Source organism: Sceloporus undulatus, chromosome 5, assembly GCF_019175285.1.
Source record: "Sceloporus undulatus isolate JIND9_A2432 ecotype Alabama chromosome 5, SceUnd_v1.1, whole genome shotgun sequence".
NCBI classification, from domain to species: Eukaryota; Metazoa; Chordata; class Lepidosauria; order Squamata; family Phrynosomatidae; genus Sceloporus; species Sceloporus undulatus.
The window spans coordinates 177,516,247-177,530,937 of NC_056526.1; the positions used below are offsets into that span (position 1 = coordinate 177,516,247).

At 40.8% G+C, this 14,691-nt stretch overlaps 1 protein-coding gene across 3 annotated transcripts in view; it reads left to right on the top strand.

Annotated features, from left to right (window-relative positions):
• LOC121931238 (broad substrate specificity ATP-binding cassette transporter ABCG2-like) overlaps nt 1-14,691 on the top strand; it is a 57,694-nt gene that overhangs the window by 10,815 nt on the left and 32,188 nt on the right. For 2 of the 3 annotated variants that reach the window (XR_006104100.1, XM_042468740.1), the window contains exons 1-3: nt 96-398; nt 10,679-10,896; nt 14,536-14,595. Coding sequence is in view for 2 of the 3 variants with exons in the window: in XM_042468740.1 (XP_042324674.1) it covers nt 10,700-10,896; nt 14,536-14,595 (257 nt within the window). In the remaining variant the exon portion in view is untranslated. Of the gene's footprint in view, nt 1-95; nt 399-10,678; nt 10,897-14,535; nt 14,596-14,691 lie in introns of those variants that run through there. The other variant, XM_042468741.1, reaches the window with a different exon arrangement.

A 14,691-nucleotide genomic window follows, 5' to 3' on the forward strand; every position in this document is an offset into this window, starting at 1 on the left:
AAGCATTTCTTTCTGCACACACAGCAGCGGCGGGTGGTTCCTGTGGGTATTGTCAGCTCTTCAAACAAAAAAGTCATGAGAGAAGTGCAGTTTCTGTGCTTGCCCCTCCCTATGGGAGACCTTTCACCCCTCCTTTTAATTGCATCTGGAAAGGGGAGGGATGAACAGCCTCCTTTACTTACAATGCCCTTGCAAGAAGAGCAGTTGCCTGGATGACAGACGGAGGGAGAAAGCTGTCAGAGTAGGTGAGCCCTGGATGTTGCAGAAAGTGGTCCTTTGGATGCTCCATCACAGGGGAGACTCTGCCTTCTTGCAAACTCTCCAAAACTCTACCATTGACCTCCTGCTCCCACTGGCTTTGGTTTGGCTCCTGGCAGATCAGTCTTCTTCAGTTGCGGGTAAGTGCACAATGAACCTCTGGGAACTTTCTTCTCTTTCCTCCTTTGTCTTCTTTCTTCATGTGGTCCTTTTTTTGTTCCTGACTTGCTGTGAATGTAAGAGGAGGAGGAGGAGGAGGAGGAGGCAAAAGCCCGGGGAAGAATTACAGATGCACATGGGCAGGCGATGGAAATTGTGGGTTTACAGTTAGTGGTCTGTGCTGAGTGATAACATGCCAGCAGCAGCTTGTGTAACTGTGGCCTGTTGTTTCTTGCCTCTTTGTGCTGTTCAAGCTAAAAGGGAAAGCTTTATACAGTAATTACCTTTTGCAAATCAAGGAGGGGGAGACTCACAGCTAGTTAATGAAAGCTAGCTGCTGCTTTGGGTGGGAGGAATCTAGCACATGATTTAACATGATAGAAACACACATATATGTGTTCAAGTTCAAAGACATAGCCTTGTTAGTCTGTAGAATTATTGCTGTTGTTGTTATTATTATTATTATTATTATTATTATTAAAGTTTATTTATATATTGCCGTAAGTTTTACACTGTGCTTTGCATAGTAAGCAAGCAAAATACAGATAAAAGCCTGCCAATGGCATACAGTCTAAGGAAAAAGCAAAAATTATAAAGTTATATCAGTATGTAGAGAGATCTTAAGAATACCTTTTAGGCTGCCATCATTTATACACTTTCTTGGGGATTACCCTTTCTGAACACAGTGGGATTTACATGTGAATCAACATGAAAAGGACTGTGCCATTAGAGTTGAATTCCATATACAACCCTGCGGTAAAAGAAAGTCACTGTGAAACCCAACATTCATTCAATGAAATTTTTATGTCTGGATGAATAACATTAAAAATGTATGATACCAGGAATACCTTTCCTGACTGTTTTAATTGTGTATGATTTTTTAAAAAAACAACAACTCTTTTTAATAAATGCTTTAGTCTGTTTTAGAATAATGCTTTAACTGTTTATATTCAATGTTTTAAATAATGTTTTTATATGTTTTATATGGTAGGCCAAGGTGGGTGAAAAACAAATCATAAATATAAATAAATGTCATTTAAGTGGCATTTCCAATTGCTGATTCAATATACATTTTCATACTTAGATTATTTAGGCCAAAAAAAGTTTTGGAAAAGAAGCCTTCAGTTTTGTAGGATAAATGAACTACTCATAAATGAAAAAAATATATTATATACTATTTGGCAAAGCTACTAAGGAACTAGCAAAACTACCTCTGAGTGTTGCTTACCTAAGAAACCCTATAAAATTCATGGGGTCACCATAACTTAACTGTCCACTTGAAGACACACACACTACTACTACTACTACTAGTACAGTACTTATTACCTATGTTACTATTATTATAAGATAATGGTTATTCATTTCTCATAGAAACAATGAATTCCTGCTACTTTTAAAGAAATACAGATGGCTCCCATAATACACGCATAAAGTCAACAAAAATCTAATACTTGCCATACTGAACAGCCAACTATTCAAGAGTTAAGCAAGTATTGAAAAGCAGTAGAGTTTCAGATAATTTTTAATTTGGCCCATTTTATCCCATTCCACCCACCCACCCACATACATACATATATATATATATATATGGCAGTATCTGCTAGACTTGATCCCCTTTCATTCCCTTCTCCTTTTGTCACATCTTTTTAGAGTGTAAATCTGGAGTGTAAACTGTCATATTAGCAATCTGTTAACTATTCTGAGAGCCTTTGTGGCTGAACAGCAGGGCATAAAAACTCCAAATAAATAAATAAATAAATCTTTTATAGGGTGCAAAAACCCTAAAGGCACAAGATCCTCTCTGATCTTGGAAGGCATGCATACTTTGAAGGCAGATTGGCAAGACTGGAATATCAAGTGTTGGAGGCTATGTTTCTGAGGAAGAACTGACAAAACCACTCAGAATATTCTTTACCTAAGGAAACCCTATAAAATTCATGGGGCCACCACAAGTCGATAGGCGACTTGAAACCACATACAGAGACACACATACATTATCCCATTACACCCACCCACAGTGTGATGCGGCAGCTAAAAAGGCCAATGCTATTTTAGGCTGCATCAACAGAAGTATAGTGTCTAGATCAAGAGAAGTCATAGTGCCACTGTATTCTGCTTTGGTCAAGCCCCACCTAGAATATTGTGTCCAGTTCTGGGCACCACAATTCAGAAAGGACATTGAGAAACTGGAGCGTGTCCAAAGGAGGGCAACAAAAATGGTGAAGGGTCTGGAAACCATGCCCTATGAGGAACGACTTAGGGAGCTGGGGATGTTTAGCCTGGAGAAAAGAAGGTTAAGAGGCGATATGATAGCCCTGTTTAAATATTTGAAAGGATGTCATATTGAGGAGGGAGCAAGCTTGTTTTCTGCTGCTCCAGAGAACAGGACCCGGAACAATGGATGCAAGCTACAGGAAAAGAGATTCCACCTGAACATTAGGAGGAACTTCCTGACAGTAAGGGCTGTTCGACAGTGGAATGCACTCCCTCGGAGGGTGGTAGAGTCTCCTTCCTTGGAGGTCTTTAAACAGAGGCTGGATGGCCATCTGTCAGGGATGCTTTGATTTGGATTTCCTGCATGGCAGGGGGTTGGACTGGATGGCCCTAGTGGTCTCTTCCAACTCTATGATTCTATGATTAGTCTCAAAAGTGCATCACTTCTAAAAACTCAGTGTGAGATTTCTTCTTGCATTTCATTTAGAACAGAGTTGAACCAAAAACACAAAATACACCTATATACACCTATATTGTCCCAGTTTGGAATCATTTGGAAATTGAAGTTAACTCCATTTAAAATAAGAGAAATGATCTGGTCCTTTTCTTCTATCCATTGACTATGTACATTTTTAAAGAGGAAAATGTTAGCGTACAATTGAAAACTGATGCTCAGTGTTTTCCTCCATAATTTTTCAAGGAACATATGTAATGAATGGACAGATCTTGATTTGTGAAGTCTATCAGAGCATGGAAATTTTACTTCTTTAGTTTACACTTACCATGCTGGTTGAAGTATTTGGAAAGTTGTAGTGCAGAACAAACAAACAAACAAACAAATAATTAAATTAATTTAAATTAAAATAATTCCATGCTCTGGATCTGACTTGCTTTCACAGGAACTCAGAGGTACAATAAACAATAGTTAAGTGTAAATTGGTGACTCAGGAAGACACATAAAATTGTGTAACAACATACATGTGATTGCATACCCAGAATATTTCTTTTTCTCAGAATTACCTGCACACAGATTTTCCATTCTGAGAAGCTTTTTAAAATTTCAGACACTTAATCAGGGGAAGGAGAAATTGATGCTTGTTTGTTTGTTAAGCTGTTGGAAGTCAGAGAAGTACTTGTCAATCCAATACCAATCTGCAGTTGATCTTGATGGACATTCATTGTGCCCATAATTTATGTAATATTAAACCTGATGAAGCAAATGGTCCTTCCTTGGTCAGATAACATCCCTCAACAATTTGGGATCAGGATATATAAAGTAGCATAACCTACTGTGTGCTTGTACTGTGTCCCAAAATCCACCCTTGGGACTCTACTCTTAGCTTAAGAGCAATCATACAGCCTTTTCTGTCCAGTCCTACACTCATAAAGATTTATATTGGATTTTTAGCAAACTTGTTTAGAAATCTGAATCAATTTTTTTCTGGTTTCAAGGGCATTTGGCTAACTGAGGTTACAATCTTATATACCCTGGGGGTATGTCTGACTGAGCTCAGTGGCATGCAAGTAGTTGCAGGCATGTATAGGGTTGTGCTGTGAATGCTATTGTATTTTCGTTTGCTATTCTCTCTTCTCCCCAGAAATAGGATTAAATATTTAAGATATGAATAAATGAGAAAAAAGCCATTGCATCAACAGGATTACAGTTGAGATGGCACAATTTCCATATTTCACTGTCTGGTGACCTTACCTTATCACCTTACCTATTGTTATTAAAGTTGCTCTCCTTTTTCCAGCACCATCTCTGTTGTATTACAGATTAATATGCATGGAGTATGCAAAGGGATCTTGGAGCACCTTTGAGACTAACTGAAAGAAAGAAGCTGTTGTAAATTTCATACAATCAGCTTTTTTCTTTCTTTCTTTTAGTCTCAATGGTCCTACAAGATCCCTTTCCATACTGATTTTCCAGACTAACATGGTTATGTTTTTCAATTTTGACATGCATACACTTAGCAATAAAAACTTTAGAATGGAAATCTAAATGAAAATTAAGATGCCCCTACTATTTCTTTAAGTGGCTAGTCTAAACTTGACCATATAAGATCTAGTCAGAAATATCTAAGTTGGACCTCCGTCACAGTTATCATGTTGTTATCATTAACTGCCTTCGAGTCGATCCTTACTAATGGTGACCCTGTGGATGAGACACCTCCAGGACTCCCTAACCTCCACTGTTTTGTTTAGGTCCTACAAATTAATATCCATGACCTCCTTATTAGAACCCAAAGATATAGCCATGTTAGTTTGTAGAATCACTGAGGGATCTTGTAGTGCCTTTGAGACATATTGAAAGAAAGACATTGGCAGTATGAGCTTTTGCAGACATAAATCTCCTTCCTCAGATGCATTGGAGAAGTAGACTTAAGTCTACGAAAGCTGATGCTGCCAACTTCTTTCTTTCTTTCAGTTAGTCACTCTACTCCTTAATAGAATCCATCCATCCATCCAGCATGTGGTGTCTCTTTCTACATCCCCTCCATCTTTCCTAGCATTATAAGTCTTTTCTAATTAGCTGTGCTTTCTCATGATGTGACCAAAGTATGACAGTTTCAATCATCTTGGCTTTCAGAGGAATTTCAGGCACGATCTGTTCTAGGACCCATTTGTTTGTCTTTTTGGTTATCCATGGTATTCTCAGCAGTCTTCTCCAACACCACATTTTAAATGAATTGATTTTTTTAAATCCACTTTCTTCACTGTCCAGTTCTCACACTGATACATGATGATGGGGAATACAGTGGCTTGTACAATTCTAACTTTCATGCTCAGTTGCATAACTTTAGTCTTTAGGATCTTTTCTAGTTCTTTCAAAGCTATCCTCTCCATTCCTAGTCTTCTGATTTCTTGACTGCAGTCCCTGCTCTGGTCATTGTTTGATCCTAGGTATGGGAACTCTTTTACTATTTCAATTTCCTCATTAGTTTGTTTTCTTAATGTTCATCAGTAAGCCTGCCTTTGTACTTTCTTCCTTCATCTTCCTTAGTAGTTGTTCTGTACAGTTATCATACTGATTTTGGGGCGGGGGGATCTCACACTTATAGATGTGAACTGGAAAAGAAATTCAGATCTCAGCTATGAGAGCAAAACACTTTATGAAACCGTTTTCTTTTCTGATCATTTGGTTTCATATTTCCTGTCTCTGATCTTTTATGCTCCCTTTCTGTAGGACATCTTACTTCACAACAAATAAGCATATCTGTCCCTATATTTGCACATAGCAAATCAAGGCTTTCATCTTTACTTGAACATTTCCTGCCTGATCATCTCCCCATTTCTATATACTTGTATGTTTCCCACTAGACTTTCCTAGTCTCTCTGTTTTGGAAATCAAAATTACTGACAGGTTCTGTGTACCTTAAATATCTAAAATATCTTGAAGCCCTAGTATATGAAATAAATAATAATGAAGTAGCAAATAGTAAAAGGGTACAATGTTAATTCTTGGTATGGGCACTATGCAGAAAATATTAGGCCTGTTACAGACTGCCAAAATAAAGCTGCTTTGGGTCTCTTTGGAGGTATGCTGTTTAAATGATGCATGCCTCCTAAGAATCCGGAAGCTGCACCAAAGCTGCACTCCAGTGCTTAGGAACGGAGTGTGCCTTTGGCGCGACCTCCGGACTCTTAGGACCCATGCATCGTTTAAATAGCGTACCTCCAAAGAGACCTGAAGCAGCTTTATTTTGGCAGTCTGTAACAGGCCATAGTCATCAAAACCAACAGAATAGTATCTAGAACTAATGTTTCTCATTGATTTCAATGTGATGTGATCACCAATGAATGTTATGCAACTCAGTGGCTGGTGTGCACAGAGTGCTAGATTGGACAATAAGGGTGGAGTCTTACTGCTTTCCAGATATTCTTGGGTTGCAAGTCCCAAGAGCCCTAGCCAACAGTAAAAAAGGTTGGGAATTGCAATTCAAAAATATTGGGATGCTTCCCACCTATTCTACAATCACAGACACTTAGTGAGCATAGAAACAACACTGAAAACACTGAATGTGATGGTCCACAGTCTCTGTTGAACTGTTAGGGTGCATCTGTTTCTTGTGTGAGATCCAGCTTGTAGTATGGCTTGGAAATGTGCATGAAAAATGATGCTTCTGATGCTTATGGATGTGAACACTGGAGCACAAGCAAGCTTCTCCTGTATCTACCAGATTCTCCTGTGAATAGGCTCTGAATATGCACTAATTTCTGAAGTTCAGATCCGATGTATCAGCTACACCTTGTTGCTTGCACAGTGTTGTCAGTTTCGCCACACTGGGCTAAAGTTCAACATGTTGATATTGTTAGCACTTGGCAGAGGAGGTACTGTGCCACATTAAGATATAAAAAGGAGGAAGGAAGTGGGAGGAAAACAAAGGCAATGTGGCATAACCTTTAAGACTAACTTTTTAACATTTTCACATGAGTTTTCATCGATATAAATCCACTCAGTACTGCATCTGAAGAAGTGGGTTTATATATTAAAGAGAGGCTGGATGGGCATCTGTCGAGAGTGCTTTGATTTTGTATTCCTGCATAGCAGGGGGTTGGAATGGATGGTCCGGTCCTTGAAATCTCTTCCATCTATGATCCACAAAAACTCATACAAAAATAAAAACCAGTTAGCCTTAAAAGTGGTGCAACATCCCCACTCCCTTTTCTTTCTCCTTTTTAGGCTGCGAGAGACTAACATAGCCACTTCTTTGGAGACAAGTTACAGTACTTAAAAAAAATCAGCTAGTTTGTGAGAGAAAAAGAGCAATGTTCATAGTTAAAGATTAATAGTTCAGAAATTGATTGCTAGGGCATAACATCTCCACAAAAGTGTTTTTGTGTAACTGTCCTGCACTTTATGTTGTTCCTTTACTTTTAAAAGTACTTTAAAAGTTACACGTCTGAACAAATCTTGCCAAGAAAATCCCTTCATAGATTTGCCTTAGGATTGTCATACGTCAGAAACGACTTGAAGGCACACAACAACATATTTCTGTAAAAAGTGTGGCTTCACCCTCTTCTAATAGCAAGTGAGATTTCTTGTTTAACACAGACTAGTCTTACTTTTTGTTTCCATCCATGCATGGTGATACAACTGCCTTACAGCTTGATGGCATTGGATGATTATCTGACAAGATTGTCTCCCCTGACGCATTCACTGCGAAGAATCTAAAGAATTTCCCACCTCCCAAGGCCTATTAGAACAGATGCTTCAAATAAGCTCCGGAAACCTGTTGCTGATAGGACAAATCATGGAACCTCAAGATGTCAGCTATGGTGCTGAACATGGTGTGAATGTAGGCTTGCCATAACCCAGTTGCAACCGGGTTTTTCCCGGTTTTGGCGGCACCTGCCCGGTCACGGCATGGGTGCTGCCAAAAACCGGGAAAAGCCCGGTTGCAGCGGGGTTGCGGAGCAACCCGGGGAGCCTTGCTGCCCTCCTCCTCCTCCACCACGCATGGCCGCGCGGAGGAAAAGGAGGGCAGCGAGGCCTGGGGCGGAGGAGGCTGCAGGGAGGTGGCGCCTCTTGGGCGCAGCCGCGCCAACCTCCCCGCCTCCCTGTAGCCTCTCCCTCCTTCCTGGCCTCTGCGGAGGCCAGGGAAAGAGGTGAGGCCCCGGCGATCGCCGCCGGCCTTGCACCTTCTCCTCGGCCTCTGCGGAGGCGGGGAAGAGGAAGGGAGGCCCCGGCGATCGTGCCGGGCCTTGCGCCTCCTCCTCGGCCTCTGTGGAGGCCGGGGAAGGAAGGGTAGGCCCCGGTGATCGCGCCAGGCCTGGGCTTTCCTCCTCGGCCTCTGCGAGGCCGGGGGAAGGAAGGGAGGCCCCGGAAAATAGCTGCCGAAGGGCCCAGGCGGGGAGGGAAAGCCTCCTTAAGTGGAGGCTTTCCCTTGCCGCTTGGCCTCCGCTCCCCTCTGCGGAAAAATGTAGGGCAAAATTTTCAAACGTAGGACACATTTTCTGTGTCCTACATTTGAAAATTTTGTCCTACATTTTCCCGTTTTGGAGGTCCGGAGTTATGGCAACCCTATGTGAATGTGTCTGATTTCATTCTGTCTTTAAATAGTACAAGCAGGGAACTGGATGAGCGATAACCCAGGAAACTGCGGTATCTTACTTGGAGCTTGAGGAGCAGGAATGGGTGATGCAGGTGACAAAATAAATAAGTAGGCTCTGAGCCAGACATCAGATCCTTTCGGTACAAAGGATTCTAATAGGTAATCCAGAAATTTAGAGCCGTAGCCGTACTAGTCTGCAATATCAGTATGCAAAGGGATTTTGTAGCACCTTTGAGACTAAGGGGCTAAACAGACCGCGATAAATGTCAGCATCGGGGGAGAGTGTGGACATGGTGACTGTATGCCACATGCCCCAACTTCACCCTGATGCTGGTGTCACGCTGCCCACCCAACCAGACAGTGGGTGGCATCACACCATTTCTTTGGTGCAGCATTTAGATGCATTGTGCCAAAGAAATCTTGAAAAGCCGCTGCCATGGCAGCAAGGCGCCTTTTTGCTGGTGCTAAAAGGAGTGGCATTTTGCCGTTCTTTTTAGTAGTGGCAAAGTGCTGGATTGGGGTCTCAGTGAGCAGTTGCCATGGCCCCATCTGGTGAAGAAAGGGGACGGCGGGACATCACTCCAAATGGGTGGTATGTTTCACCCCTAGCTGAGCAAAAGACATTGTAATATAACTTTTCATAGACTGACCATGCATCCGAAGAAGCAGACCATGTCTACAAAAGCTTATGCAACAGCCAGGATGACCAGGCAGCTTCTTTTTCCAGGACATGTCCTACATTTTAGCCTTCTGTCCAGGAGGAATTTCGAAACATCCTCCAGTTTGAGCATGACAAAGAAGCATGAATTTACATTTATATGAGTGTTTTGAGCTTTTATGTTGAAATGTTCTATATTTTTCTTGAATGTCCTACATTTTGTGATGCCTTGATCTCCTTTGTGGTTATGACATCTACAGTACCTTTTGATTAGGTAGTCTCCAGAGCGCTAAAAGGTCCCTTTCTTTGTATACAGATAATCCAGAAAGTGAGACCAAGTGTAGAATTGCTTAGAAATTTGGAGGAAGAGACCTTTGGGCACAACTTAATACTTCTGCAACCAGATATACTGCTTGTATCAGAAGAATATGCTAAATACTTAAAAATCACACAATCACTTTCTTTCATCCCCAGAATCTTTCTTTAACCACACTCTTTTTGTAAATAGGTTCAGTGATAATTGATTTTAAAATAAGGGGTAGGAAACTGGTGATCCTGAGAGCCAATGTCCTGCCCCAGGAGCATTTGGAAGCTAAACATACATTCAGGAAAACCTGGAAGCTGAAAATTTTGGGGAAGAGCAAGATGGATGGCTAAGATCTGTGTCTGAAGTGTTGATAAGTTGTCAAATACAGGTGGGGAGAAAGCTGGGCTTAATTTGTTTTTCTACAGAGCAAGTCCAACTTTCCCCCAATGTTTGAACATATTTGACAGACATAGGTGCTTTACAGACAGCCGCTTTGCGATGGTCTGCTGGCGCTGCTGTTTGCTTTGCGAGGGAGCCGCAGCAGCCAAACCGCGCGACTCCCTCGCGGAGCAAAAAATAAGCTCCAAAATGGAGCTTCTTCCTGTGGCGCACTTATGACGTCATGAGGGGCCAATGGCGCCCTCGCAACGTCATAAGTGCCGCTCGACATGCGGACGCACAGTGTCTGCTACATCAAGATGGCGGTGGCCGTGTGGAATGGCTGCCACCATTTGTTACGGACAGAGTCCGTAACAGGAGTAGGGGCGTCAAGAAGAGACGCCCCTTTTTTAAACTGGGACGTCCTGGGGACATCCCAAATGGCGGTATGTAACCCGCCATAGTTATCAATACAACAGCTCAAACACTGATCTTAGTCACTTCTCTCACTCCTCCCTCTGTGGCCTGGGACTCGATTCATTTCTCCTCCCATAATGAAGTGTAATGTGCAAACCTGTGTGTGTGTGTGTGTGTGTGTGTGTATGAGAAAACCTGTCACTAATACATAATCCTGTTAATGGTCCACAGAAGTAAAGCTCCTCCAGAAAGATGGCTCACAACTCACAAGTCAATATCACATTGACGGAGTCCAGTACGAATGGTGTCCCAAGTAGGAAGCTGTCTACCTGGAGCTCATCAAGGGCCACCACCATTACCTTTCACAACATCTACTACAGAGTGAAGCTGAAGACTGGGTTTTTTGGTTGTCGAAAAATAGTTGAGAAGGACATTCTGAGGGATATCAAGTAAGTATTTTTCAGACAGTTTGTCTGCTTTCCCTGTTCTAAGGTTATCAGATATTGCAACAGTATCAACTTTGGCCCATCTATGCCTGCCTTTTTGACCCACCTTGTAATTATCTGTGAACCATCTATTAGCCCAACTACTTGATTGATAGATCTTGGCAAAGTTACTTTTCAGGGATTACAACTCCCTGTGTCAATTCTATGTCAATAGAGTTTATCACACTAGCAAGATCTCGCGGGAAAATGGGAATTGAATGCGATATAATGCGAAGATAACCAGGAAATGCCCATTGTTTATCACATGACATCACAGTTAATGTGAAATAACGTGAAGTTAATCTGAACGTAAAGCAGAGAAAACCAGCAGCTTTTAAAATTTGGAACAAACCGAATTAAAAAAGCTGCTGGTTTCCTCCGTTTTGCGTTCGGATTAACTTTGCATTATTTCGTTTTAGCAGCAATTACTGTGATAAATTTTCCGAATTTGCAAGTCTTGTTTAAATTCGAATTTAACTGAACTCTTGTTTCATTCCTGGTTTCCCGCGGGATCTTGCTAGTGTAATAAACTCCAAAGATGTGGCTTTGTAGATTTGCAGGACAGATGTGAGAGGAGAGTATCTGATCTGCTGTTACTATCAAAGTAAATTAATGAGGAGACCTTTTCCTTAATTTCAGTGGGTTGTATCCCTGCAGGCTTTGTGCAATTGGACAGTGTTAATCTTGCCTACAAGGAGGCACTCACTTTTCTATCTACTTCAGTCTTCCACCTCATGACCTATACTGTTCCAAAGGGTCACTCAATAATTAGAAGTGTTTTCTGGGGCATAAAAGGGGGATTTTAGTGTGTGTAACAGGGTGAAAATCAGATGCATTGTCTTGTGCAAGCAGAAGTGCTTTTCTCTAGCTCTGCTGAATATAGCACAATAAGCAAAACTTCTTGCTTGCTTAGAAATATACAGAATATGTGATGACAATGTTGGGGTGGGAAGAGCAGCACATTGTAAGAAAACTGGTGCTGACATTCATATCTGGAAGATGCATGTTCATGTGTTGATAAAGCAATAAAATCTGTTGACTGCTACACAATGAATGGTCTTTTACTTTCCAGCCTTGGAGTAACCCTTTTTGGTACAACAAAGGTCTAAGATGAGACTTTTGAAAAAATCAGAACCAATAATTTCCTGCTGTTGCCAGTGATTTCCTTTATAAGAGAGGCAGATTTGTTCACATTGGTCAGGAGAGGGTTAAAAAAGAAAAGAAATTTTAAGATAGCTGAAAAGTCCGATGTGCTTCTACTGAATTTCTTGGAAATCGCAGTGTCCACTCTGAAACGGATTTAACATTGATAAGCAACTATTAAATGTGTTTCGTTTGGCACAAGACTTTTTGTCATCTTTTGCCCCACTTTCTTTAAAAAAGAAACAAAAATGCAATCCAAACAGACAAGTCATTGCCCAGATTGAAAAGTGATTGTTTCTGCAGAAACTGGAAAGAAAACGTAGAGTCTTCTTTTTTTTGGCTCACAACTCCCAGAATCCTCAGCCAGCATGGTCACTAGCTATGATGACTGGGGATTCTGAATGCTCCCCAAAATGTAAGGCCCCCCAGTTCTTAGAATACCTGGTCAGAGCAAGCAAAGACACAGTTTTTTCTTGCACGTTTCTTCTTTCTTCTAGGTATTTGATGTCCCTTCAGTGTTTGAGGATATGAAATCATAAAAAGTTCAACATGTCTATAAATAATTAATTGCATTGTGTTGCCATGTGTGTGAAAGGTAACAGGCTCACTCCCTGCACTGTATTCCATAATGAACATTACACAAGCTAAAACAATGAGTTATGAAACAGTAGTTATCTAACAGAGCTTGGAAAAGTTACTTATTGGACTACAACACCCCAAATCCCTCAGCCATCAGGGTCACCACAACATGTCAAACTGTTCTGAACTGGACTATTTTCTTTAAAACACTTTTGTTTCCCTTATATCTTCCTTTCTTTTGCACAGTAGATTGGCTGAATTATATTGCTCTCTTTGTGTAAGAGGTGACAGAGTCACTCCCTGCAGAATATTCCATAATGTACGCTTACATAAACTCAAACAATGTGTTATGAAAGCTGTAGCGTGCCACAGAATGAATGTTAACGTTTCCCATCTGTGAATCCATGGTTGTCCTTTTCTAAAGAGAACATTTTTAACACTTCTGTACACCTACTTATTTCCTTCATTGCTTTTCACAGAATATGAAGACATTTTAAAGGACAATGCAGAATTTTTGCATATTTACAACAATACATTTCATTTAAAAAAAATTTTTTACAGCCTTTAAGCTCTTCCAAATATAAGTGCCTCTAAATGGGACAAATGTGTAGGAGATTCCTGTAGTTGTTGCTGTATTTCTTGTGTTTTTTTAAAATCCAAATGATATTTCTTTTGTCCTGGATTATTTTCTTGTAATACTCAGCATCAGCTGTGATATCTTATTCCCACTATCAATTTTTTTTAAAAAAAATCAGAGATCTGGCAGAAAAAAAGACTCATTTTTTCTTTTTAATATTTTAAAAAAGTTATAGTGCATCAGTATAGAATCATAGAGTTGGAAGAGTCCTTGGAGATTATCAGACGGAGAAAAGGACATCCTTGTCCTGTCCATTTCCTGTCCTTATGGCATGATCACGAAAAGATTTTCATATAACGTGGCACTTATCCTGACAGTGTCCCATCATTAAACTGCAATTGAAAGTAATTGCATGAAAGATTTTCATACAATGTTGTACTTATCCTGACATTGTCCCATCACTGAAGTGGAATTGGTTTTTTGGCCTCCAGATCAGTAAAATGGGGCCAATCTTGTTGCAAAATGTAATGGTTTTGTTTCTCCTACCTCCATGGCTGAATATCAAAACAGGAGAGCTAAAGTGCAAGCTACATTAAATATCATGCTGCTGAGCCTCGGGCCTGTTACAGACTGCCAAAATAAAGCTGCTTTGAGTCTCTTTGGAGGTATGCTATTTAAATGATGCATGGGTCCTAAGAGTCCAGAGGTTGCGCCAAAGCCACACTCCATTCCTAAGCACTGGAGTGCAGCTTTGGTGCAGCTTCCAGATTCTTAGGGTGCATGCATCATTTAAACAGCATACCTCCAAAGTGACCCGAAGCAGCTTTATTTTGGCAGTCTGTAACAGGCCTCAGTTTCTTTTTCTACCTGCAACAGCACAGAGGAACCTCCTTAGTGACATGCCCACGACATATGGATGGGCAGGTCTAAATATCTTTCTGTCTCTCATTTCCCCTATAAATTCCCTCTGGGGAGAGGAGGAAGGAGAAAACATTGTTGTGACCAGGTGATAATTATTTCTCTCTCTCTTTCTTAGCCCTCTCAATAGGAAAAATTAAAGGGGAAAACTGGTTGAAAGAAGGGAGGTTTAAACCTCTCCCACCTTGGTGCAACCCTCTATTTTTGGAAGTCAAATAAACTGAGCTGCACACTCTGAATTGATATAGTGTGACATTTATTAAAACTTCACCTTTTCAGACAAAGGGCCCTCTTTTTAAAAAGAAAAGTATGAACTTGAAATATGATTAATTTTGTCTCATGAATGTAATGTAACATTGATGGAATTGGCCATTTTTGTTTTACAGTGGCATCATGAGGCCTGGACTGAATGCAATTCTGGGGCCAACTGGCAGTGGCAAATCTTCGTAAGTCTTGTAGTAACTGATGAAAGGGGTTCATTTTTATCATGTCCTTTGGTAAAAGAAATTGTGACGGACTAAAATCATGGTTTTGTAGACTAA